Source organism: Halichoerus grypus, chromosome 10 (assembly GCF_964656455.1).
Source record: "Halichoerus grypus chromosome 10, mHalGry1.hap1.1, whole genome shotgun sequence".
Classification (NCBI taxonomy): Eukaryota; Metazoa; Chordata; class Mammalia; order Carnivora; family Phocidae; genus Halichoerus; species Halichoerus grypus.
The window spans coordinates 55,391,866-55,415,787 of NC_135721.1; the positions used below are offsets into that span (position 1 = coordinate 55,391,866).

General features: G+C 47.8%; 1 protein-coding gene and 1 long non-coding RNA gene across 4 annotated transcripts in view; one reads left to right on the forward strand and one right to left on the reverse strand.

The window, feature by feature from the left end:
• The window catches only part of SPRED2 (sprouty related EVH1 domain containing 2), a 115,000-nt gene extending 96,242 nt beyond the window's left edge, over positions 1-18,758 (forward strand). For 2 of the 3 annotated variants that reach the window (XM_036085916.2, XM_036085917.2), the window contains exons 5-7: positions 11,962-12,063; positions 13,278-13,427; positions 15,490-18,758. In XM_036085916.2, the coding sequence (XP_035941809.1) occupies positions 11,962-12,063; positions 13,278-13,427; positions 15,490-16,155 (918 nt within the window). In that variant the 3' untranslated portion in view covers positions 16,156-18,758. The remainder of the gene's footprint in view (positions 1-11,961; positions 12,064-13,277; positions 13,428-15,489) is intronic. The other variant, XM_036085918.2, reaches the window with a different exon arrangement.
• Positions 6,341-13,869, reverse strand: LOC118531743 (uncharacterized). Its single transcript, XR_004915378.2, has 3 exons — positions 13,687-13,869; positions 10,806-11,118; positions 6,341-8,174 (listed from the first exon to the last, which is right to left on the reverse strand). It is a non-coding gene; the product is annotated as an uncharacterized LOC118531743 (long non-coding RNA).
• Positions 18,759-23,922: the final 5,164 nt, after the last annotated feature.

The following is a 23,922-nucleotide window of genomic DNA, read 5'->3' on the forward strand; positions in this document are numbered from 1 at the left end:
TCCCCGCTGAGCAGGGAGCCCGATGCGGGACTTGATCCCAGGACTCCAGGATCATGACCTGAGCTGAAGAGAGTCGCTTAACCAACTGAGCCACCCAGGCGCCCATCTTAACTTCATGTTCTGCACTCTGATTTTTTTCCTCTTCCATTTCATTTTCTTCCACTTTTTATTATGAGACTTTTAAAGCACCGCAGGAAAATTGAAAGTACACAGTGAAAACCTAGATTCAGCAGTTGAAACATTTTTCCCCCGTTTGCTTTATCTGTGCATGTGTGAATGCGTGCACACATGTGGTTTTGGTTTTGGCTTTGGTTTTGGTTTTGGTTTTTGCCGATCCAGTTGAAAGTAAGTCACCTCAGCGCTTCAATTTTTTTAATACTGCAGCATGCATCTCCTAGAAATAAGGCGTTCTCTTACAAAGCACAGTATCATTACTATACCTAGGAAGATTAATAGGAATTTTGTAATAATCATCTAATAGTTCTCCACTAGTTTCTGACCTATCCCAAGAGTATCTTTCATAAGCTGTTTTTATTTCATATTTTTAAATATTGGCTGCTGCCCTTTAAACGTATTTTCCCAGTGCACTCACCATGGAACCAGTGATTTGAAAAACTCTACTTTGGGAATGCAGAGGTGTGTAAACCATACCTCGAGCTGTCGTGGAGAAAGCAGGACGGTTTGGATTGACCTGTGGAAGGCTTGGGGAAGGGCACTGACTGTGTAAATATTCTAGTCCAGGGTACTCTGCAGGGAGGGGTCTGGGGGTCACAGAAGACCTCTAGGAGGTGAGGCTGACCTGTTCCTCAGTGGCCTTTGAACACCGCTCAGGAAGGGGCTTCAAAGCTGGGCAGCACGGGGCGAAGGCAGAAGCAGGGATGTGCGCGGCGAGTCGCCCAAGGGCTGCGGATCCTAACGTGATGTGAACAGAGCGTGCGTAGGGGTGTCAGGAAATGAATTCAGTTGGCTCTCCATTGAGCGGCTGGTGTGATGTGGCTCTGAACAGGCTTCCTATAGTGCTCCGAGCAGATCCTCTCAACAGTTGGCATGTTGCTTACATCTGTTCCTTTGTCACGTTTTTCAAGAGACAAACACCAGCAGGCGGGTTAAAAGGTGGCTTCCTGTGCCCCAGAGCAAAACTGTCACGCACAGCTGCTTCCCAGCTACCTGCCAGAAGTGACTTACAGAATCGTGAGAGGGCAAGAGGGAAAGGGCTGATGGAAGCCAGCGTCCCTCCCGGTTTTGTCCTTCAATCCACAGGGGCTCGGCTTGTTGCTCTAGGGTAGAGCCGAATGCCCAAAAGGAAGTGTGGAAACGGCAGGGCTCTTTCCAGACACTCAGTGGAACTCATCCGAAAAGGCGCTCCCCTTAATTGTGTTCCAGGCAGGCCCTGATGTCTGTTTGCCTTCATTGCATTTGTTTACAAACAAGGGCCTATTAATAATGGCACCTCCCTTCCCCAGGGCAGGCCTCATCATTAGGCCTTTGACTGTTAGGAACTCATCCCACATAAGTAAGGACGTTAAGGCGGGGGAGGGTCATCAGGGGCTTCCTGGCCAGGTAAGTGAGGTGTCCGAAAGCTGGAGCCTGGGAAGGGAGCGGCTGCATTGATTTCTCTATAGTCTGCAGCTTCCCAAAGCTTGTTGTATTCTAGAACTTTTATTGATAGGACAGGTATTTAGAACTTGGAACTCATTCATTATAGGTAGAGTATAAATGGCAAGAAGACCTTCTAACCACCTTATGGATGGACCAAAGTTATGAGGGTTTTCTGGGAGAACAGAACCAGGAGTATATCTTTGCCACTAGAACCAGGGGCTTCCCTCTGCTTCAGGGGATTCCTTGGAGCTAGAAAGAACACAGGACATTGTGGACAGTACGTTGATGCATGTATGTTGGGAAATAAAGTGGAGGACGAGACACCCCAACTCCCCCTAGAGCCGTTGGGCGCTCACCAAGCGTGGGCTGTCCCTGCTTACACTTCCCCAGCTCTCCTGCTTATCCCCCAAACCAGCTTGTCCTCCTGACTCCTCAGGATTGTGAAACCATGCTGTAATTCCTCAGAGGAAAATTAGTATCCTGCTTGGCATGTGCACGAGTGCATGTGCACGCACACACTTACCCTGTGGCCACCTGCCAACGCCGTTGCCCCCTCAGTGTTCCCGTGCCTCTCCATTCCCTTCCACTGCCACCAGCAGAGACTCCCAATGAGCAACTGTTCTGATTTTCTGAGTTTGGGCTGTTGATTCATTCGTGTGTCTTGATATTTCTCCCTCCTGTCGATTACAATTGTTTTGTCGCCTTTAAAATTCCAAAGCACTCTGGTGATGATTTCTGTCTTGTCATTTGAAAGCCTGCCCTTTTTCCGTTTTTAAATTTTTTATTTGCTGAATGAATGAATCTTTAATTGGAAGCAGGACATTCACCATTATAGTCTCAGCAACCCTATAAAGCTTTGCTCTAAAGGTGCTCAATAAACAGGTGGTCTGAACCTCAGATGCAGTATGTAACGATCATAGGTTTGCATATTTTATTCATTTGCCATAGTGTTATCCTGGGGGGCCATGCAAGGTTGGGTGACTTTGAGGGATGCTTGGTAGCTTTGTGTCCTGTTTTTCTAGCTGTGTTTTCTGCTGAGTCTACAAACGGGAGCTGAGCTCCTAGCATTGTCGCTCACTGGAAGCTTTTGACTGCTCCTGAGGCTTCTGGCCCTTCCTTAACTCTCTCCCCCTTGCAACACAGTCTCGTCCCGGCCCCCTCTGCTCATGGGGACCTGTTATGGTGACTGGCACAGGTGAACACAAACACCTACATGGCAAGGCTGTGCCTGGCATTAAATATGCAGGCATGAGGCCTGAGCCATTTGGTAAAATTTGGAAGGTGAGTAATGCAAAAAATACAAAGCAACGACAACAAGAAAGGTTAGCGTTCTGTTTAACAGGAGTTTTTTTGGCATTGCTAAGAGTTGGCACACTCTTGTTGATGCCTCTGACCGACAGCTTTTAGTTTCTTTCATTTCAGGGCTGGGGAGACTTGAAAGGGACAGAATGGAAAGACCCTCAAGTCTGTTCCCTCTGTTTTGCTTTTGTCTTGCAGAGAAGACATGTGCTTTGGCATATCTTGTGGAGGAGGCCCATTGTCAGCCTGAGATAGGAACAGTTTAGCTCCGTGGATAAGCTGATCTGGTTTGCTCCCCAACTTAGGACTCACTTCCTCCAAGCTCCCTACAGTTGAGGACTCCGAGGCCAGAGGGTTCGGAGCCTGCAAGGAAAGGGGGCTGGGGGGAGGAGAGAAGTAGAAAAAATAGACTGTATAGAACTAGAACGGCTCTGGGTTTTATGGCCATTTAATGAAGAATTTTCCCAAATCCTGTTCCCTAGGGTTGGGTCCATTAAAACCCGGTGGTTTACTTACTGCTGCCAAAGTCTGCAATCCTTTTTTAATTGTTATTAGCGTCTTCATAGATAGACAAGGATAATTTTGATGTGGTCTTGGGAGAACGCAGCTGTAGTGTGTATGTGTACATACTTCTAGAGCAGGCTAATCTAGAATCTGCGGTCAAGTGTTGTCGCTGCTTCAGCTGTCATTGTGCTGAGTGGCTGGATTCTGACTCTAAAGCTTGGGGATTAGGAGAAATATTTGCTTTATAGACAGATACTTGGGGGTGTATAAAATAGCTAAGTCTTCATCTTCCATAATAAGAAGTCCTGAAATAATATCTAAATCTGTAAACCAGGAAACAGTAGTGTATAACCACATAACATTGGAAACAATGGAGAAAAGCATAAGAAGAAGGAGTCACAAGAACTAGAAGTGTATTTTTCACTGGTGCATGAACACAGATGGGGGGGCAAAACTTGTTGGAGATATGAAATGATACACGTGTTGATTTTTTTTAAAGAAAGAGCGCCAGGGTTTTCTCAGAACGGGGGCCAGGGGGTCAAGGGAGAAGGTGGAATGGAGAGATGCCTTAGTTCCAGCAATCCTGGTCCCTCCTATCCCCCCCCATCGGGGGTTTAAAGACATAAAGAGACACAACAGACGTTGAGGTCCGCGGCTGGAGGTGCTCTTCTTCCCGCTGTTTTCTCTGCCTGGTGCTAGGAAGCGGTATGTCCACCGTGCAGATAATTAGCTGGAAATGTTTGGCCTGCAGGGAGGCGAGGTTAGCTGTAGACATGCCAACTCCTGAGAATTACAGGTCTTAGAATTGGAAGGGATTTGGGGTTCCTATCACTGGCCAGCGAAGCAGGATTCGCCTCGTTTTACAACCTGGGTTGTGGAAGCAGTTCAGAGTCCACTGGGTGACTTGCCAAAGATCACACGGCTAGCTCCTGGTGGAGGAGCCGTGAACACCCTCCCCCCGCCTTCCCGGTTCACCACGCCTATTTTTCTCTTCCTCTGTCGAATAATTATACTTAGGATATTTCAGCTGTTCTGTTTTTTAGACAACAACCAAATACAGGCATTATATTTTAGGGTTCTCTGGGACCCAAATTGGCAAGGGGAGAGAAAAGAGGAGAAATAGATGAGCCGTGCCCTGTGTGGCCCTTTCATGTGACAGACTTGGAGCCTCCAGAGCGAGTGTCGCAGCCCAGAGGCCCCCAGAATAGCAACTCAGAGCTTGACCATAGGAAAGCCTCCCCTATATAAGGTTTTATTTTTTCCCTGCCTTCTAGGTTTTTACTACCACCACCTAAGTATCGTTTCTGGATTTGGGCAGCCCTTCCGGGTAGCGATTCCTAATTAAGCCTTGGTGCCTGAAGGTATCTGTCCTGTGTAATGAGATCCCTCCTCTTCCCGGGCACCCAGAATGGTATTAACCTGGGTACCATCCTTTGCCGAATTGAGAAGAGCAAGCCACATCATTTTGCATGGGTCTAAAATCTCACCTTGAAGCCAGTTGAAAAAGGCTGGTATTTGGCTTACGTTTGGCATTTCATCATACTTTAGGCAGGCAGCCCTCCTTCACAGAGGAAAATTATCTTTTGGAACACCATCCGCTTCCAGCCATGTTTGTCCTAGACTGGAAAACTTGGTCCTTCCTCATGCCCTATGCTTGAACCCTTGACATCCTGTTTACCACAAGCTGCATTTTATTACTTTCTGGCTATTCAGAGGAGTTGTCCCTAATGACATCCCAGGCGCCTCCCATCCACCCCAGGTGTTTTGTAAACCGTGCCTACAGCAAGTGTTTGAAACCAAAGTCCTGAGAAGCAGTTTGTTTTGTCCTAGATGGGCTTTTGAGTATTTGCAAGTTGTGCTTGTTTTCATTCTTGATTTAAGGAGGAAAACGATGAATTCGTTGCATTTTGTAATTATCCAGGTTTTGCTTGGTGGGGAAGAAGTGCAGCACGCCACATTTCCCTTTTCTTGTAGTTCTTTCTACCTGCTCCATCCCAGCAGACGTTAAAACTGAAGGCAAATCTAATTCTGCAATAAAGGGGGTTCGTTTACTGATTTTCTAAGAAGTGGTGGGAGAACCAAGTGTGCAGAGTTTGGAAGCTAGGGAGAGGCCTGCATTCCAGACTTGGTTCTGCTAGTAGTGAACTGTGATCGCTGATCCTCTGGAACTCAGAACCTCGTGAAGGTGAATGTATTTCCTCCGGGCCTCTGTTTGCCGGCCCAGGGGAGGGGAAGGAGAGGCGCTGTGGTGTGGGGCTGCCCCTGGTGCCGGGCCCTCCGCACGTGGGCCTCACAGCCATCCTGTGAGCGACGTAGTGGCACTTCCATGTCTGCAGATAAAATCACCAAGGCTCCCTACCCTGCCAACCCAGAATGCAAACTTCACATCTGCCTGCCGCCTTTCAGAGAGTTTTGAGAAGAGGAAGTATTTATTCAATACGTTTCAGTAAATGTTACTTATTAGATATGCAAGATTCCCAAGTAGCTTCCTGAACGACGGCCTCTTCAATGAGTGCCTGGGCTCCAAACTACTTCAGTGGAGGCCTGAGGTTCCCCGGGTCCCTGGTGGAAAGCCCCCGTCTCGTTTAGATGATCAGTGGCTCAAAAATGTTTTCTCTTGTCTCTACCTTCAACAGTCAAGGGATGGGGCATAATGGGATGGGGAGAGGCTACGGAAAAGAGAAGATAGGTTGAAAATGTAAGCTACTTCTACAAAGTTTAGCCAGTGAAGCTGATCGATGGTGGATGATTAAGAAAAGCAAACATGTGGTGGGAGGGTCAGCCGTATGCTTTGTGGTTGACACCAGGAAGCAGCGTCCCCATAACTGCCGCTGGCTGACACGCAGCACTGCACAGGGCAGCTGGAGGGTCTCCGAAGATGGGTGGGAGCTGCTTTGTCTTCTAAATGACAATAATGATCAAGCTCACATTGCATAGGAAGGGGAGGATCTTTTTATTCGACCCCCATAATACCTACAATGGCTAAATTAAAGCAATTAATACGTCTTAAGGCTCAAACAAAAGCTTTGCAATGCTCTCAGTTTCGGGAAGCCCAGAGGCATTTTGCTAGCCCTCCCACTTGTGTCTTTCTTCATTTACATGCATCTCATCTCATCTTTTTAAGCTGTGGCTGGCAGGATACTATTCTTTCCATTTTCCTCCTTCAGACAGAGCGCATATTCAGGGTTACCTGAAACCCCGCCTTCCTGCTCCCAGCCCCTCAGCCCTTCCAGTGAAGCCAATCTGTGGGTGTATCAGAGTCCTTTCCTTTTATAGCAGAATTTCACCTAACTTCAGAATTCAGAAACCTAAGACTTTTTTTTTTTTTTTTTCCCAATGAGTGGGAATTTTGTTTTTGTTGTTCTCTTCACAATGAAAGAATGCCCACTTTATCCTTTGGGTCCCAGAGAGCAGAATGTCCTAGAGTCTAAGGACAAAGTCGTCTCTTTCGCCTGCTCCTGCAGCTGCCTCGTAGACCCACACGGCCTGCTGGCTGGGGCCACCACGCAAGAGCCCATGCCCGGCTGCTTTCTTGCCTTTTTGAAAGAGGACACCTGGACCCTCTGTAGGCCCGGAGGACAGGTGAGACAGTGCTACCTGGTCGCAAAGACCTGTCGACAAAATGGGTGACCACTTCCAGTTTACTGAAGGAAGAAGGGCTGGCCACAGGTCTGTGGGGCTAGCAGGTACCCAGGGGAAGGCGTGCTTTACTGAAGAGTTAGAAACAACAGCTCGTCAAGCCACCCGAGCCAGGAGCCTTCTGAGGCACTCAACTATCCAGTTTACTGTCTTCCGAGAAGCAGGAGGTGCCCAGAGTTTTGTGTCATCAGTCCGGTCACCCGGCCTGAAGTTGAGAGGAATAGTATACATTTATATTTAGTGTGTGTGCATACTTTTTAAAAAAAACAAAATGCGAAGCCCTTGCAGTGGAAAGAAGGTCGAATATTGCGTTGGTTGCATCAGCTGTTGAGATCTATTTTGGTGGCGGACTGCAGTAAAAATACTATGAATTGCGGTCATAACTGCCAGGTAGCCTCCTTTAAAGATGTAAAATAGCGGCATCTGCAGCCAAGGCTGCAGTCCTTAATCTGAAGGGCTCCTGTGGCCCTCGAATCAGCGAGGCAACAACAGTCTTGGTCAAACCCCTTGGACCCCCTAATGTTCTTAAGAGGAGGGGAGGAGGGTTACACATGCCCGCTCACAGCTCCGTCAGACCGCAGACATCACTGAATGCTTCCCCCTTGTTTTACACATGAGGAAACTGAGGCCCTGGGAAGTCAAACAGCTTGTCCCAAGACACCTGGCCTAACCTGGCCTGGAGTCACTTCTCGATACAGTGCAGTTGGTGCTTAACAGGGCTGTGTGATTTCTGGGTGAGATGGTCTGGCTCCTTAAGCATTTCTGACCTTCATTTTTCTAGGCCTTGTTTAAAACACGTTGGCCTCTTAACCTCCTGATGCGGCTGCTCCTTGCGCTTGGCTCCTGACTCTGTGTTTCCTTCTATCAGCTCGTGTGTTCCTGGGGACACAGGGATGATGAAGTGACTATCCTTGTTTGCCTTCCTGAAGGTGGGGTTCGTCCCATTCCTCTCCGTCCCCAAGACGGAGAAGAAAATTGCCAGTTGCCGACCCCCTCACAGTCGCAGATGCGGAGTCGAGTAGGACGCTCCAGCTGCCTCCTCAGTAGTTCCAAGTGTCCTTGAAAGAACAGCCCCAGGCACATCTTTCCTCGCCCTCAAGCATTAGCCTGCTGCTGCCTCCGCCATTCTGGTCCTTTTGGAAAAACAAAGATTTAGCAGGAAAACTCAAGGGGAGCTGAAGGGATGCACATAGCCTTGTGAAAACACTTGTTTCACTTCAAAATGCAGAGGTCTGACCCACCCTGAATGCCCCAAAAAGCCCTTGGTCACCAGCCAGGGTTCCATCCCAGGATGGGTAATTTAAGCAAACTGCCTCCTCAGCTGCTCTGGCCTCTTGGTGCTTCTCCCTCCTCCCTTCCTTGAGCTTCCCTTGGTCAAAGAGGTTCGCCTTCCAAATGAAGAAGGCTTTCTCCGGACCCAGGCATGCGAACAGGTGCGTGTGCTTCAAGAACTTCCAGGTAAACCCAAGGAAAGGGAAGAATAGCCAAGTTTCCAAGAGTAAGAAATGCTGTCTTATAAAATACGCCCGTGCAGTAGGAGGGAGCCGGCCACAGGTTTAACGTCAGACGCGGGTCTTCTACTCTCCTTTCCCCGTTCATTCCGGTTTCCACCCAAACCAGGCAGCCTCAGCGCAGTATCTTTTGCACTTCGGATTGTGATTTATTGTCAGATATAGGGACATTAAAGTCAGTTATTCAGAAGAAAAGTCTGTATCAACTTCTGAAGCTCTAGTGTGTTTCTCTCATTTGTTGTTAAATTCTGGGGAATTACAAGAAATAACTGAACTCTCAAAATAAGTACTGTTTATGTCTGCAGAGTCTTGGCCCTTGGAAGCTTGCTCTTTTTGAAGAATTTTATTAGATGTTCACTGGTAAACTTGAACCTCTTTTTCTCTTCCTCTGAGCCTTGCTCTGGGTTGTCCACCCATCTAGGATGGAAGCCACCTGGCCTTGCCCCTGCCGTATCACCTTGTGTGTCTGAGCCCACATCCCACAGAGCACCCAGCCCAAACCCGAAAACCTTCCAGGGAAGGAATGAGTGCCACGATCCAAGTGGATTCGCTCAGGCCGCTCATGTCTCTATTTTCTTGATTTTCAGGTTGGCAGCGCCCACTCTTTCATCTTAGACTCTCTGACCCTTGCTCCCACCCTCCCCTCGTTCCTTTTCTCACCTTCCTGTTCTGTCTAGGTTCTTCTTGACCAAAGTCTTGTCTCAGCATTGTGCCCTGTTAGAGGGCTTCATCATCAGGCCACACAAAGCTTGTTACCTTGAACAAAATCACACAACTTTATAATTAGAGGATGATTCCCATCCAGTCTTCCTGAGCTGAGACCTTGTTATTTAGCATTAGAACACTCCATCGCATTTCTGTTGTTTGGTGCCTCCGATTAGGTTGCAAACTTCTTCATTGGACATCTTTTGAATAATGGGCATGGACATTGAGTCAGAGTCCAACCCAAAGCCAGAGGCAAGATTTTTCGGAGGCGACATCTGCAGGTGGCAGTGGTTCTGGGTCTGCTCGCCGAGTCACATTACACAGGAGCGCCCGCGGGTCAGCAGCAGTGCTGGCCCTCGCTGTCCACGGGGGGCGGCGCCGAAGCCTCTGCTTCTGTTCTGCTTGAGCTCAAACCCACGACAGAGACAACCCCTGGAGGGCACGGGGAGTTTAAAACACAGCTAGAGTTTTCGAGTTGGAGGTGACGATGTCAGATTGGTCGGTTGGTAGGTGTCATTCGCTTGTGCATGTAAATAACAGATGTTCGGGAATCTTGCTTATGACTGTGTGTGTGTGTGTGTGTGTGTGCGCGCGCACATAGCTTAGGTGGGCTGCATTTCTCCAGCGTGTGTGGACACAGAGTTATGGGAGAGTCGGTTCCGCAGTACATGTGGATGGGACGCCTGGCTGGCTCAGTCTGTAGAGCATACGACTCTTGAAGATCGTGAGTTTGAGCCCCGCGTTGGGCATAGAGATTACTTAATTTTAAAAAGAAAAGGGGCGTACATGTGGATAAAAGGCAGATTTTCCCCCCTTGTTTCTTGGAGGTGCCTTGATAGTACATTGCTTTTGTTTGTAGGTCACACTCACTGCTTGGCAAGATCTGATACCATAGATCTGGAATAAGCCTCGGCTTCAGTGCAGCCTCTCTCACATGCTCTCCTTGCCAGAGTCCAGACAGACCCCCAGCAGTGCAGGCGTGGACTTCAGCTCTGCCTGCAGGAGGCGGTGAACTGTGGACACGCTTCAAAGCTTTCTGGCCTTCTTGCTCCCTATACAAATTTGTCATTAGATGAGGAGATATTTAAAGGCTCTGCTCAGTCTCATGTTTTCTGATAGGGTCCAGGAAGCTTTGCACTTGACTGTGCAGTGGGCAGAGGCAGTTCGGGGTTAGGGAGGTAGGATGGGTGTATAAGAGGTGCTCTTGCTGGTTGGCTGATGAACTCTAGGAAAACACGGGTGTGCCTCATGGCTCAGAATGACTTTCTTATACATTGTTAACCTGGACATAGGTCACAGAAAATAGGGTGGAGGAGGGTGAACAGATGATTAACAAGGAGGTGACCATGATGCTGAGTACATGGGTAGCTTCTAACGTGCGAGAGGACGATCATTGGGGTGCTGCTTAAGAATTTAACCCTTGAGATTTGAATCACGCTGAAGGGCCCCCACCTACTCATTCAGGAAGTATTTATTGAGATCTTTAGAAACCTTTGTATCATGACACATCATCCCCTATCTCCTGGGTTTACGTAAAGCAGGGCGTACCTTTTTACTTGGAAAGGTTGTGCTCGTGTTCATCTCGGCAAAATCCCTCGGAGAGTGGGCCTCGGCAGGGCTCATGAGAGCTAGACGCAGCAGTGCTGTGTATGGACGCCCCCCTGGGCGTGGGGGTCAGGGCTGCATTTCAGGCCAGCTCTGCAGGGGCTGCCTGCCCTGGTCAGCAGGACCCTGCGCGGCCGGGAGCCTGTCGTCCTGCGTCCGCGCCCCTGTAGCTGAGGTCTGGCACGCGGCGTGCGCTTGCGCAGCTGGACCCGGGGAAGAGCTCTTGGCTTTATTGTTCTGGCTGATCTACAACCACCTGTGTGTGGAAAGGGGGAGGCAGTCAGTACCTCTGAGGACGTGAGCAGAGAGTGGGGCAGAGCCGGAAAACAGGACAGAGTTGGGAGAAAGTAAGAATTCCTATGTGTCAGTTTGGTTTCTTTCAGTTACTGGGATTTGAGGAGTAAATAGCAATTCTTCCCTGAGTTCTGAAATACTGAGGGGGAAAAAAAAAGACCCGTTATGAGTGATGATGCCCGTCCTGGGGGAAGCGGATGGCTCAGGCGGGGACCCCACGATTTGACAGACCTGCGGGAAGCGGACGGCTGGAGGAAGCGGACGGCTGCGGGAAGCGGACGGCTCAGGCAGGGACCCCACGATTTGACAGACCTGCCCCACCAAAGCACAGGGGCGCTGATCTCCACAGCCTCCCACGGGGGGTGGGGTGGGGTGCAGCCCTGGGCCTCCAAGTGGACCGCACCATCCCCAGAGTGGATCCGGCATGTGCTGTTTGCCAGTAGGGTGGCTCCCAAGGGGCCGAGGAGAGAAGCAGCCGACTCTGCGTGCCCTCTTCCACTGCCCTGCTGTGCAGAGGAGTGAGGAGAGGCAGGAGTGTGCTGCTGGCGGGACTGCCGGGGGGGGGGGGGGGGTGCAGAAGTGAGGGGAAAGTGCGCCCCAGTGAGGAATCCAACGCATTCTGGCTGAAGTTACCAAGGGAGTTCGCTCACACCCTGGGGACAGCCTAAAGTAGATCAAAATTCAGGCTTGACGGGATCCAGAAGCTTGAATGGCATCAGGAAGGGGGCGGGGCGGGGGGGGGCTGCCTTCTCCTGGTTTGGCTTCACTTCCTCCTCAGAAGGTTCTTTCCCTGTGCCCTCACCAGGATTCCAGACTTCTAGGACCCTTAGATCTTAACTTCAAAGATAAAGACAGCATTTTTTCTGACCTCTCCATGAAAAATCTCCGTATTACATCAGAGAAGACCGTGAGTCCATCTCTGAATTAGTCACTCTGGATTGAGGGATCAGAAACAGCGTCAGCTTTGCATCACTTGGACCAAACAGGATTAGAGAAAAAAAAATCTGAAGGGTTGGCCTCCAAAGAAGTGCTGCACATATCCACCAAATTTTAAAAATTAGCAGTAGTTAAGTTGCATAATGTGGGACTATGGTTGTCTTTGTCCTAAATACTGGTCCCATTTTTCTTGGCATGTATTACTTTATAAGTTGGGGGGTGAGGGTATAAAAATAATTTTCTTAAGTCTGTTTTAACCTTGCTCCCAAAAAGATAAGGATGCTAACACAAAACATGTAAAATAAAGAGATAAAGAAGCAAATGAGACAAGGGGAATAGGAGATGGAGAAGCAAGAGCCAAGGAGGAGTTTCTTGATATTTGCCAGAAATAGGACACCTAGATACAAGAAAAACCTTTTCCTCGATTTGGGAGGGAAAAGGATCTGTGACTCTAAGGAGCCAGGGGAGGAGGAGGTTCTGAGGATTCCTGGTTTTCAAGGTGGTGGCCACAGTCCATCCCAATATCTGATCACCTTCCAAAGACACTGTCACAGAGCCTCCAGTCTGAACTCATCGCTTCTACTGGGAGAGCAGCTCTCACCACCAACAGACAGGGGCCTTCATTCTCTGTGTGATCCTCGCTCTCTCTCTCTCTCTCCCCCAGCTTACAGTGACCCCCAAGGCTTGCCTTCAACCCAAAGATTACAAAATTTCTCCCAGGAAAGCCAATGCCCACGATACCCTTGAGGTATCCTTATTTCTGAGACTTTCCCAGGCTGGGATTAGCTCCACACAGAAACACTTGGGTTTGGTTTTTGCCTGTTTGCATCTCCCCTGCTCACCAGGGTCCCATGCAGCCAGGGCTACAAATGAGGTGACCGTTCTTGATCAAATGTAGCAGACCCTTTCCCCAAAGCCTGGTGACTGCTCCCACATTTGAGAAAACAAACCCAACTTTCCAGGGTTAGGTGGCTGGCTTTCTCTGCCCTTTGAGCCTGCCACATCATGTTTAGACAATCGGGCCCTTTAGGGGTCCTTCTGCCTCCCACAGCCAAGATAAACTCCAGATTTCGGGAAGTCCAGCAAGACACCACAAGTGGGGGTAGACGGCATGTTCGGTTTGGGTATGTGGGTTTGGTTTTTGTTTTTGTTTCAATTAACTCTTGGTTACCTCCCTCTAAACAGACAGCTACAGACAGTTCTTCTAATTCCTCCCAGAAGAGGGAACAACCTACTCGGACAATCTCCTCTCCCACATCCTGTGAGCACCGGAGGATTTATACCCTGGGCCACCTCCACGACTCATACCCCACGGACCACTATCACCTCGAACAGGTGAGCAACCGTCTGGTTCTTCCGAGAGCACGGGGTGGGCAGCTCCTGATTCTGGAACAGCCCCCTTCCCCTTCCATGTGGCGGCGGCACATCCTTACTTAGTTTTCTGTGTGCCAGACCCCGTGCTAAACCTTTCCTGTGCTTAATCTCATTGAATCCTCACAAATTATCCCACGAGGCCCCGATTTATAGAGGAGAAGGCTGAGGGCTCAGAGAGAGTCCTTGATGGGACAAGTTACAGATGCAAGCGTGTGCTTACCCAGAGTGCTGTGCTGCCTCCTGAGTTCCTCTATGCACACGGCTTCCTGGCTTGGTGTGCAAGCCCGGAGCCAGGATCAGGACTAAAGAATGCTGTCCGCTTGGCTCGGGCACCCTGGCATCGCAGGCTGCAGGCCCAGGCTTGCTTGGGGAGATGTAGCTGGAATCTGGAATTCAGTAATTCAACAAATATTTACCAAGTGGCTGTTTTGCGGAACAGGTTCCCAAACTGTGGGACATGGACTGGTGCCCGTGGAGGGTGATGTGGCCACCAGGCTGCTTTGAAAAGAAAAAAGGGAACACAGGGCAGTGAGAGTTTTGTTTTCAACATAAAGCTAGATTTATAGAACTCTAAAAAAATCCTATTGTGTGCTTCTTAATATTTTGGCACTAAAATGTTCTTAAAAATCACTTTATGGTAGCTATAGATGGGAATTGACCTTTTGACTGTCCTTACTTTGCAAAATAATTAGCAAAGCCTATTCTCCCAGGATTTGTTTTGATTTATATAAAATTGTGGTTTTCCAAAGTCTGTGAAACTGTCAGGAATCTAATAGGAATTAGGCAACATGTGTGAGACGTGGTCCCTGCCCTCAAGAGGCTCACAGTCTGGTGAGAGTGATGGATAGAATTACCAGGTGATAAATTCTAGGACAGTATTAGAATGACAATAATGGTGACAAGTTGTGTGTGCACTGTGTGTAGATTCTCTTCATTCTCATGATAGCCCTGTGCTATTTGATAGAGAATCTGAGGCTTGCTGGTAAATTCTTACTGAATTTTACTCCAGTGGTTTCACTCAGAGCCATGTTCCTTACCCCTTAAAAAGCCTTCATCCCCAGAGGACCTCCGAGGTAGAAAATCTCACTTTCCGCCACACCAAGGGTGCCTGGGCCAGGCAGGCTTCCCTGCGTCTGTCTGCTAACAACGGCTTCAGCGCCTTCCCCCCTGGACAGGGCCTCCCTGCAAGCCACAGCAGGACTAGCTGCCCAGATGACTTTGTCGCCTCCAGGAGAATGCCAGGAGGGGAGGGTTTGGAAGGCTGGGGGTGGGGCTCTGGGTCTGGCCTGCTTGAGCTCACATTCCAGCCTGCCCCTCACCAGCTATGAGATCCTGTCAGGATTCAAACTCCAGGCAGTCAGCCTCCGGATCTGCACTCCTACCCTTTCTGTATCTTCCCAACCAGATGACAAGATACCCCTGTATCCTAGCTCTCATATCCCTTTTTGCTTTCCTGAACATGACCCACAGTGCAAAATGCATGTTCTATTGTGACCCAGTGTGCACCTGTTTGCATACATACGGATACCCACAGATGCCACCCTTATAAGGGGCAGTACACTCCCGTGCTTTTCTGTTTCACCGGGAAAAAAGCTGGTCTTGCAAAAGAGAACACACTGTACAGAAACAGGTGAAACCAATCTAAGCTGTTAGAAATCAGGACCGCAGTCATCGTCACCTTAGAGGGAGGAGGTAACTGAAGGGAGGTGGGCAGGGGCCTAGGGAGGCCTCTCAAGTTCTGTGTCTCCCTCTTGGTGTGTTCAGCTTCCAAAAATTCAAAGTGCCTTTTTACAGTCTGCACACGTTCCCTCATGTATGGTAGTACCTCAACAAAAGGATTTCCGACCCAGGAATGGATTGAGAATCACAACTTACAACACACCTCTGACCCAGGAGCTGTTCAGTAATTCCAGGATGGGTCCGTATTTTTTTCAAGAAATGGCTTTGTCAAGGCCAAGTAAGTGGAGGATTTTGTTTGTTTTTGCCGCTGCTATAAAATGGTGTCTCCTTTCTCCCGGGGCAGCCGATGCCGAGGCCCTACCGCCAGGTGAGCTTCCCCGACGACGACGAGGAGATCGTGCGCATCAACCCGAGGGAGAAGATCTGGCTGACGGGCTACGAGGACTACCGGCACGCGCCCGTGAGGGGCAAGTCCCCGGACACGTCGGAGGACGCCGACTCGTACGTGCGCTTTGCCAAGGGCGAGGTCCCCAAGCACGACTACAATTACCCCTACGTGGACTCGGCGGACTTTGGCCTCGGCGAGGACCCCAAAGGGCGCGGGGGCGGCGTGATCAAGACCCAGCCGTCCCGGGGCAAGTCCCGGCGGCGGAAGGAGGACGGCGAGCGCTCCCGCTGCGAGTACTGCAGGGACATGTTCAACCACGAGGAGAACCGGAGGGGCCACTGTCAGGACGCGCCCGACTCCGTGAGAACTTGCATCCGCCGCGTGAGCTGTATGTGGTGTGCGGACAGCATGCTCTATCACTGTATGTCGGACCCCGAGGGAGACTACACAGACCCGTGCTCGTGCGACACTAGCGACGAGAAGTTTTGCCTCCGGTGGATGGCTCTTATTGCCTTGTCTTTCCTGGCGCCCTGTATGTGCTGTTACCTGCCCCTTCGGGCCTGCTACCACTGCGGAGTGATGTGCAGGTGCTGCGGCGGGAAGCACAAAGCGGCCGTGTGACTCGGTTTCCCTCCTTCCCCTCCTCCCCCTCCTCCCCCTCCCCCCACAGCCACAAGGGAACTTGTTGTCGCCGACATACTCTCACCTTCTTCCGCGCTCCCTGGTACTTGAGGCGCTATTCCAGCCTGGGGAGCCTGCCTGGTGGACTCTGCACTTCCCCCAGCCACGCACTCTGCAGCAGACACACACCCAGACACACACGCACGCACACAGTGTTCGAAGGACAGGAACCTCCGCACAGACACTCGGGTATCATTAACAATCTGTAATCAATCTGTCTTATACATGTGTTGATTTCATGTCTTTCCTGCCCACCTCTTCCAGTGGAAAGGCGCCTGTAGTCGGAACTGCCGGTTTGGGGTGGGGTTTATAGTTGGTTCTTCCCAGACGCTCTTTCTCTTGGTTCAGCTTGCTGGTCGCTAAGGAGCATCGGGTTCCTGCGGATAGGTAATGTCAGAACGATGAAACCCCACCAGAAGTATTTTAACCTGCAGTCAGATTATGTATAGGAGGTGAGCTAGTTAACAAACTTCTACCCCAAAACGAGATCGCTTTAACTTTTGTAAAGCCAAATTTCCCAATGAAGCTGCAGTTTCTATCTGGAGCCCATCATCATTCTCTGTCAATTATTTACTGATGCAAAACATTCACCCATAAAATGACTGAGAATTGAGCCTTAACTTCAGATTAACTTGTGTGAATCAGGAAAATTCCTTAAACCGCATTGCATCCTCATGGACCAGGGCTAGAGAAGGGGGATTTCAGGTCTCTCTGAGCCTCCACATAACCCCTAAAGTAGAACTTTTTTAAAATTGTGTCACCACCACTTCTAAAAATTTAGCAATATTAGAAGAAAACACTAAGAAATTGTGCTCATTGTTTTGCAAACGAAATAGTCTAGTCGCACACACACACCCATGTTCTCCAAAGAGTTACAGTTGAGAAACACTGAGGTTGTGGTAAATAAAATTAAAGGAGCTTCCTCCCACACCCCCACTGGCTATTTTCTGGGGGGGTGGGGGGGGTGCATTTTAAATGTCCTAAATCTGAAGAGTGGTGGGTTGCATTTTGTTTGTGGGTTTCTGTTTTGGTTTTCATTCTGGACTGAATTTCCCATCACCAAATTCTTCATTTATACTTGGGGGAAAAAAACAAGGCCATATGTAAAAACCCTTCCAATGCCTAAGTGTCTTTCTCCTGCATCTCCAATCCCAGACTTGCCAGTTCGGGTGCACAGATGGTTAGGTTAGCAGTCTGGGTCTACCTGTCGCCTTGCCATGTAGGAGGCTTCTACTTAGCTGGAAAAGAGTATTTTTCTAATATATTGCAAGGAGTAGCCAAATCTTCTTGTTGCAGAAAGAAGAAAAGTGAAGAGTGGTACCTAGCATAGTACAATCAGAACGTCATGGAGACCGCAGGGGACAGGCTTGTCAAGGCTGGCTGTTCTTCCCGCCATGATTTCCCTGTGGTAATTGCCAGCTGAGGGCATGGCCTGCTCTCTGTATCTCCACTTCCCCCATCCCTTCTCTATTGCACACAGGACAGCAGTCTTCAAGGAAAGGGACTTTTTTCCAGTCTGCCAATCATATTGGGAAAGTGCTAGCCATGCTTACCTTCATGGAATGTTTTCAGCTCATCTGAGCGCCCATCACATCTCTTTAGTCAGATCATCGGTGTAAATACTCCGTGTGCTTAGGAGTTAGTTGGTAGACGTTTTTCCTTTGTTGGAGTGACTGGTTTGGGCCTTCCTGCTTGGAAAAGGAGCAGAGCGCTGTCAGTCTGGTGATGGAAGAAACAAGAACTGCTTCCCAGCCTGGAGAACATGTAGAAAACCTCCAGCCAGCCTCCAGACCCTGTCAAGAGACCAGCCCCGACCCCCACCAAGCCCCCCATCCTGAGGCATTTCCTCAGGGCCTTTTCTCAAGGTCTCTCCTCTCTACAAAGCACAACACTAATGTAGGTTTGTTAGACCTCAGTTCAAGTGCCCCTATTTATTTCACTAGGAACACACATATCCTGCCGCGTTTTGTTTGTAGTCCCTGTCTAGTGGTTATTTACCCCTTGTCCTTTTCCACCCCTTTGAAGAGTTATGCTAGTGAATCTTACTCCGCCTATACGTTTTGGTCTGTGAAGGCAGCGAGCGGTTAAGGGCACAAGGACAGCCGTAGGGACACTGATGTAAATACGTCTCTAATTGCCACACTGCAGCTGAACAGTGTGTAGTATTTTCCCAGTCAGCTTTGCCATACTGACGTCAATCATTTGAGAGAAATTATTCAGATTTTATTTTTGTATCTGTGGTAACAAAACATTAACCAAAAGATTTGTTTGGAAGCTTCCTCTGACCAACGCCCCCCCCCCCCAAGCTATTTGCTCACATTAACAAAGTGCCTGAAGCATAATTCATTCTTTACCTGTATACTAAAAACCCTGTTGTATTGATTTTTTTATAATAAGCCTTTTTACCTCTGTGTAAAAAATATATATACAAGTGTATGATGTACATTTTAGTTCTTAACTTTTTTTTATGGTTTCTAATATGTATGACCAATGTAGCCATTGCTTTAAAACGTACCATGTAAATATAAACACATCCTATCAGATCGTTGACTTTGGGGTATTTGTCTAGCAGGAGATTGGCCGGGGGGGGGGGGGGGGGTTGAGCCTCGGCGCACGCAAGAGTTCTCGCACAGAGGATGGGAAGGGGCTTCCTTTGGAGAAGGACGCGTGGACACTGGTCTGTTTTTGTGAGGCCCTTCCCGGCTGTGGTTATGTCATATTCCCGAGGGGAGACTGCAGCTCCTTGGGCTTGGATGCCTCAAGCAAAAGGAATGCTGTATGTCACAGCCCCGGGAACACCCCCTCGTCCTAGGCCTGGCTTCCCCCACGCGTGCTCCTCAGAGGGAACAGCTGTATTTCCTCCGAGTTGTTTTCCACCAATTCCTGCCGAACCTCGGGTGGGTGGGTTTGTGTGGAGTTTGGGAGACGGTTTCTCACAGAAAACAATTGTTAACACTGCAAGACCCTTGGTCTCCTCAGAGTGGTTCTGTTTCAGTGACGTCTGGACCACTTTCCCTTCCAAATGGGCTCTTTGGATGCCCAAAAGTTACAGCGGCAATCCCCCAGAGGAAGTAGAGTGTGGGGTCTTTTAAGGGTCACAGGGGAATGTTTCAGCTCCTCTCTAGAGAACCGAGCAGGGGCCTTAAAAAGACACGGAGAGGGGCCCTCTGTCTTAGTTTTAACTCTTCCAAGCCACTGGCAAAGGTGAAAAACAATAGGAGATGCTGGAAGTTGGAAAGCAAGGGGAGAGAAACAAGCCATAAAGATTAGTAACTGTAAAGTTACTAATGTAAAGATGATCAGAGAACACGAAATCTGTTCGGAGTAGGAGGGGCATAAAGATTATAGTGGGGTGAAGAGCCAACATGGAAGAAGACATCCAGTGGAAAACATGTTTTCAAGAAATTTGATGAGCCCTGGTCCTTTCCCAGCCTTGCTCTCATACCTCTGCTCACCTCTCTGGGGGCTTGAAAAGGGGTCACTGGTCCAGAGCCTTGCTCAGTCCTCGCTGCTCTCTTGGGTCCCTCAGTCTGCCTCCGGATTAGCTGCTCATCTTGTGCCTTGTGTGCTCAGCCAGGAGCTGGGCGCGCTGCACACATCATCTCCTTTAAACCCCTGCCGAGAAGAGGGATCATTTCCACCCAGGTGAGAAAGCAGGTATAAAGTCCATTAATTCAATCTTGACTCAGTGTCTCTGTCATTGTTAGCCATTAACCCTTGGGCAAGTGACTTCACCTCTCGGAGCTTTGGTGTTTTCAGGCAGAACAAGTGGAATACCACCTGTCCTCTGGGAAGGTCAAAGGCTGTGCTGTAATTACAGTGCATCATACAGGAGGCGCTTCGAAATGCTAGTCCTGTCCTCAGTTCCTCCTGCATTCTGGAAACCTGAGGAAACATCAGGAACTGGAGAGGACAACCTCTTGAAGCACAGGAGGCTGAAGTCATTGTGGCTATTTTGTGAGTAGACCTACCACATATACGTTAAGATTTCTTTTTCTTAACCTCTCTGCAATTCTAAATTCGGCTTTGATTCCTTGCTAGCCCAAGGGCTAGCTGCAGAAGTGTACTAGGCTGGCTGGATTCCTCCAGGACCAATGCATGCAACTTGCCAGAAAGTCCAGGGCCTCGGTCTGAGCAGTTCTGCTGAGAGGGCTAGATCTGGCTCAGCCTATTTGACCAGAATTGGAGCACATGGTCTTGCAGAGCTCTGCTATCTTAAACCTTCCAGCCCTCTGGTGGCCTTGACACCTGCAAGTCAGTGCCCTCCTCTCCTGGGCCCCTGCTCCTCCCTGCTGCCCCCCACCCCACCTCCACCCCTGGAAAAGCAGGACATCTTCCCAGGGGAAGAATTGTTGGAAGAATTCTGTTTTACAGGGACTCCTAGGGTGGCTTGTTATTCTAATGTGGCTTCGGAGCAGGCAACCCCTCTGTGTGAATGAGGGGCCAGAGCTTGTAAAAGTGTGCGAGCTGCTTGCAGGCACCTGGGACTTTCTGATTTGTGGGGTGAGATGGTTAGAAATGCCACACTCGGTCTAGGCCTGAACCAGATGTGTGCAATGAAGGGAGATGGGACTGGGGACATCTTGCATGACCAGACGCTAGTTGTCACCTAGCAGATCAGGGCCCAGAATTAAAAATCACCTGCTCTGATTATAGACTATACATAGTCATTATAACAATGTCATATGCTACAAAAATATAAAAATGGGAGTCTCCTTGTGTTAGGTTGCTAGGGCTGCCATAAAGTACAGACTGGGTAGCTGAAACAACGGAAATGTATTGTCTCCGTGACAGAGGCTAGAAGTCCAAACACAAGATGTGAGGGGAAAATCTGCTCCAGGCTTTTTACATGGGCTTATAAGTGGCCATCTTCTCCCTACGTCTGTTCATATCATCTTCCCTCTGTATGTGTCTGTGTCCCAATTTCCCCTTTTTATAAGGATATCAGTCATACTGGCTTAAAGGCCCACCCTGATGACCTCATTTTTTAATTTGATTACCTTTGTAAAGATTCAGTTCTCCAAATAAGATCAAATGCTCAGGTACCACAGGCTAGATCTCCATTATTAATTTGGGGGAGACCGTTCAACCCGTAACACTCTCCTGTCCCACCGAAAGTAAGCACTGATTTGTTTTTCTGGACTTTTCTATGCATTTATACATAGATGGGGGTGAGTATACATTGTTCTTACCTAAAAATATGTCCTCAGCCACTCTTAGTTCAGTCCATTTATGGTATTTTTGATAGGTATGTCCTCATTGCCATTTTGTTTTCTGGCGGTTTTGTAGTTCCTCTGTTCCTTTCTTTCTTTGTGCTTTCCTGCTTTCTTCCTTTCTTGCTTTCTTCCTTTGTGATTTGATGATTTTCTGTAGTGGTACACTTATATTCCTTTCTCTTTTTTGTATCTACTATAGGTTTTTGCTTTGTGGTTACCATGAAGCTTACATATGACAGCTTGTAAGAGCAGTCAATTTTAAGTTGATAACAACTTGATTTTGAATGCATCCTAAAGCTCTACATTTTTACTCCACCCACTACAATTTGTCTTTAATACATTTTACATCTTTTTATCTTGTGTATCCTTTAATTATCATAGTTCTTTTTACTACCTTTTTTTATCCTTTGTACTAGCTTTATAAAGTAATTAATCCACCACCTCTACAACATTACAGGATTCTAAATTTTACTATATATTTACCCTCACCAGTGAGATTTATACTTTCATATGTTTTCCTATTACTAATTAGCACCCTTTCCTTTCAGCTTAAAGACATCCCTTTAGGGGCACCTGGCTGGCTCAGTTGGAAGAACACATGACTCTTGATCTTGGTGTCGTGGATTCGAGCTTCACATTGGGTATAGAGATTACTAAAAAAATAAAAAAAAAAAAAGACATCCCTTTAACATTTCTGGTAAGGCCTGTTGAGTGGTGATGAACTCCTTTAGCTTCTGCTTATCTGGAAATTTATTTCTCCTTCCATTCTGAATAACAATGGGTAGAGAATTCTTGGTTGGAAGTTTTTTTCTTCCAGCACTTTAAATATATCATGCCAATCCCTTCTGGCCAGCAAATTTCTGTTGAAAAATCTGCTGATATTTTTTATGAGGGTTCCCTTGTATGTAACAAGTTGTTTTTCTCTTGGTGCTTTAAAGATTCTTTTGTCTTTAACTTTTGACATTTTAATTATAATGTGTCTCTACAGACCCATCTATATGCTGCCTGTAAGAATCACTTCAGATGTAAGGACACGAAGATGGAAAGTGAGAGGATGGAAAAAGATACTCTATGCTAAGGAAACCAAAGAAAGGCTGTATACCTACACTTATGTCAGACAAAACAGACTTTAAAAAGACTACAATAAGAGAGGAAGAAGAACATTACATAATGATGAAGGGGTCAGTCCAGCAAGAGGATATAACATTTGTAAATATTTACGTTTCCAACATAGAAGCACCTAAATATATAAAGCAAATATTAACACACCTTAAGGAAGAAATAAGCAGCAACAGAATAATTGTATGGGGCTTTAATAGCCCACTTTCATCAGTGGATAGCTCATCCAAGCAGAAAATCAGTATGGAAACAGTAGCCTTAAATGACGCGTTATGCCAGGTGGCCCTAACAGATATATACAGAACATTCCATCCAATGCAAGAGAATACACATTATTCTCAAACGCACAGAACATTCTCTAGGATAATCCTGTTAGACCACAAAACAGGGCTTAATAAATTTAAGAAGAGTGAAATCCTATCACAATCATATTTTCTAATCACAATGGTATGAAACTGGAAATCAATTACAAGAAGAAAACTGGAAAATACACAAAGATTTGGAGATTTAAAAACCTGCTACAGAACAACCAGAGTCAAAGAAAAAAATCAAAAGAAATAAAAAAATACCTTGGGAGAAATGAAAATGGAAACACAACATGCCAAAACCTATAAAATGCTGCAAAAGCAGTTGTAAGAGGGAAGTTCACAGTGATAAATGCATACATTAATAAACAAGATCGATCTCAAATTAAAAACCCTACTTTATACCTCAAGGTACTAGAAAAAGAACACTCAGCCCCAAGTTAGTAGAGGAAGGAAATAGCAAAGATCAGAGTAGAAATGAATGAAAAGGAGACTAAAAAGACAATAGAGAAGATCAATGAAACTAAGTTCTGATTCTTTGAAGAAATAAACAAGACTGGCAAATCTTTAGACTCACCAAGAAAAAAGAGAGGATTCAAATGAACAGAATCAAATGAAAGAGAAAGGCACCTGGGGCTCAATGGGTTAAGCATCCGACTTTATGTTTTTTTTTTTAAGATTTATTTATTTATTTGACAGAGAGACAGCGAGAGAGGGAACACAAGCAGGGGGATTGGGAGAGGAAGAAGCAGGCTCCCCGCTGAACAGGTAGCCCCTGTGGGGCTCGATCCCAGGACCCTGGGATCATGACTTGAGCCAAAGGCAGCTGCTTAACGACTGAGCCACCCAGGCGCCGCTAAGCATCTGACTCTTGATTTCAGCTCAGGTCTTGATCTCAGGATCATTCCTAGAAATATACAAGCTACCAAGACTGAATCAAGAAGAAACAGAAAACTTGAACAGATTGATTACTAGCAAAGAGACTGAATCAGTAATCACGAACCTCCCAACAACCAAAAGTCCAGGACCAGAGAGGGCCTCACTAGGGAATTCTACCAAAATTTAAA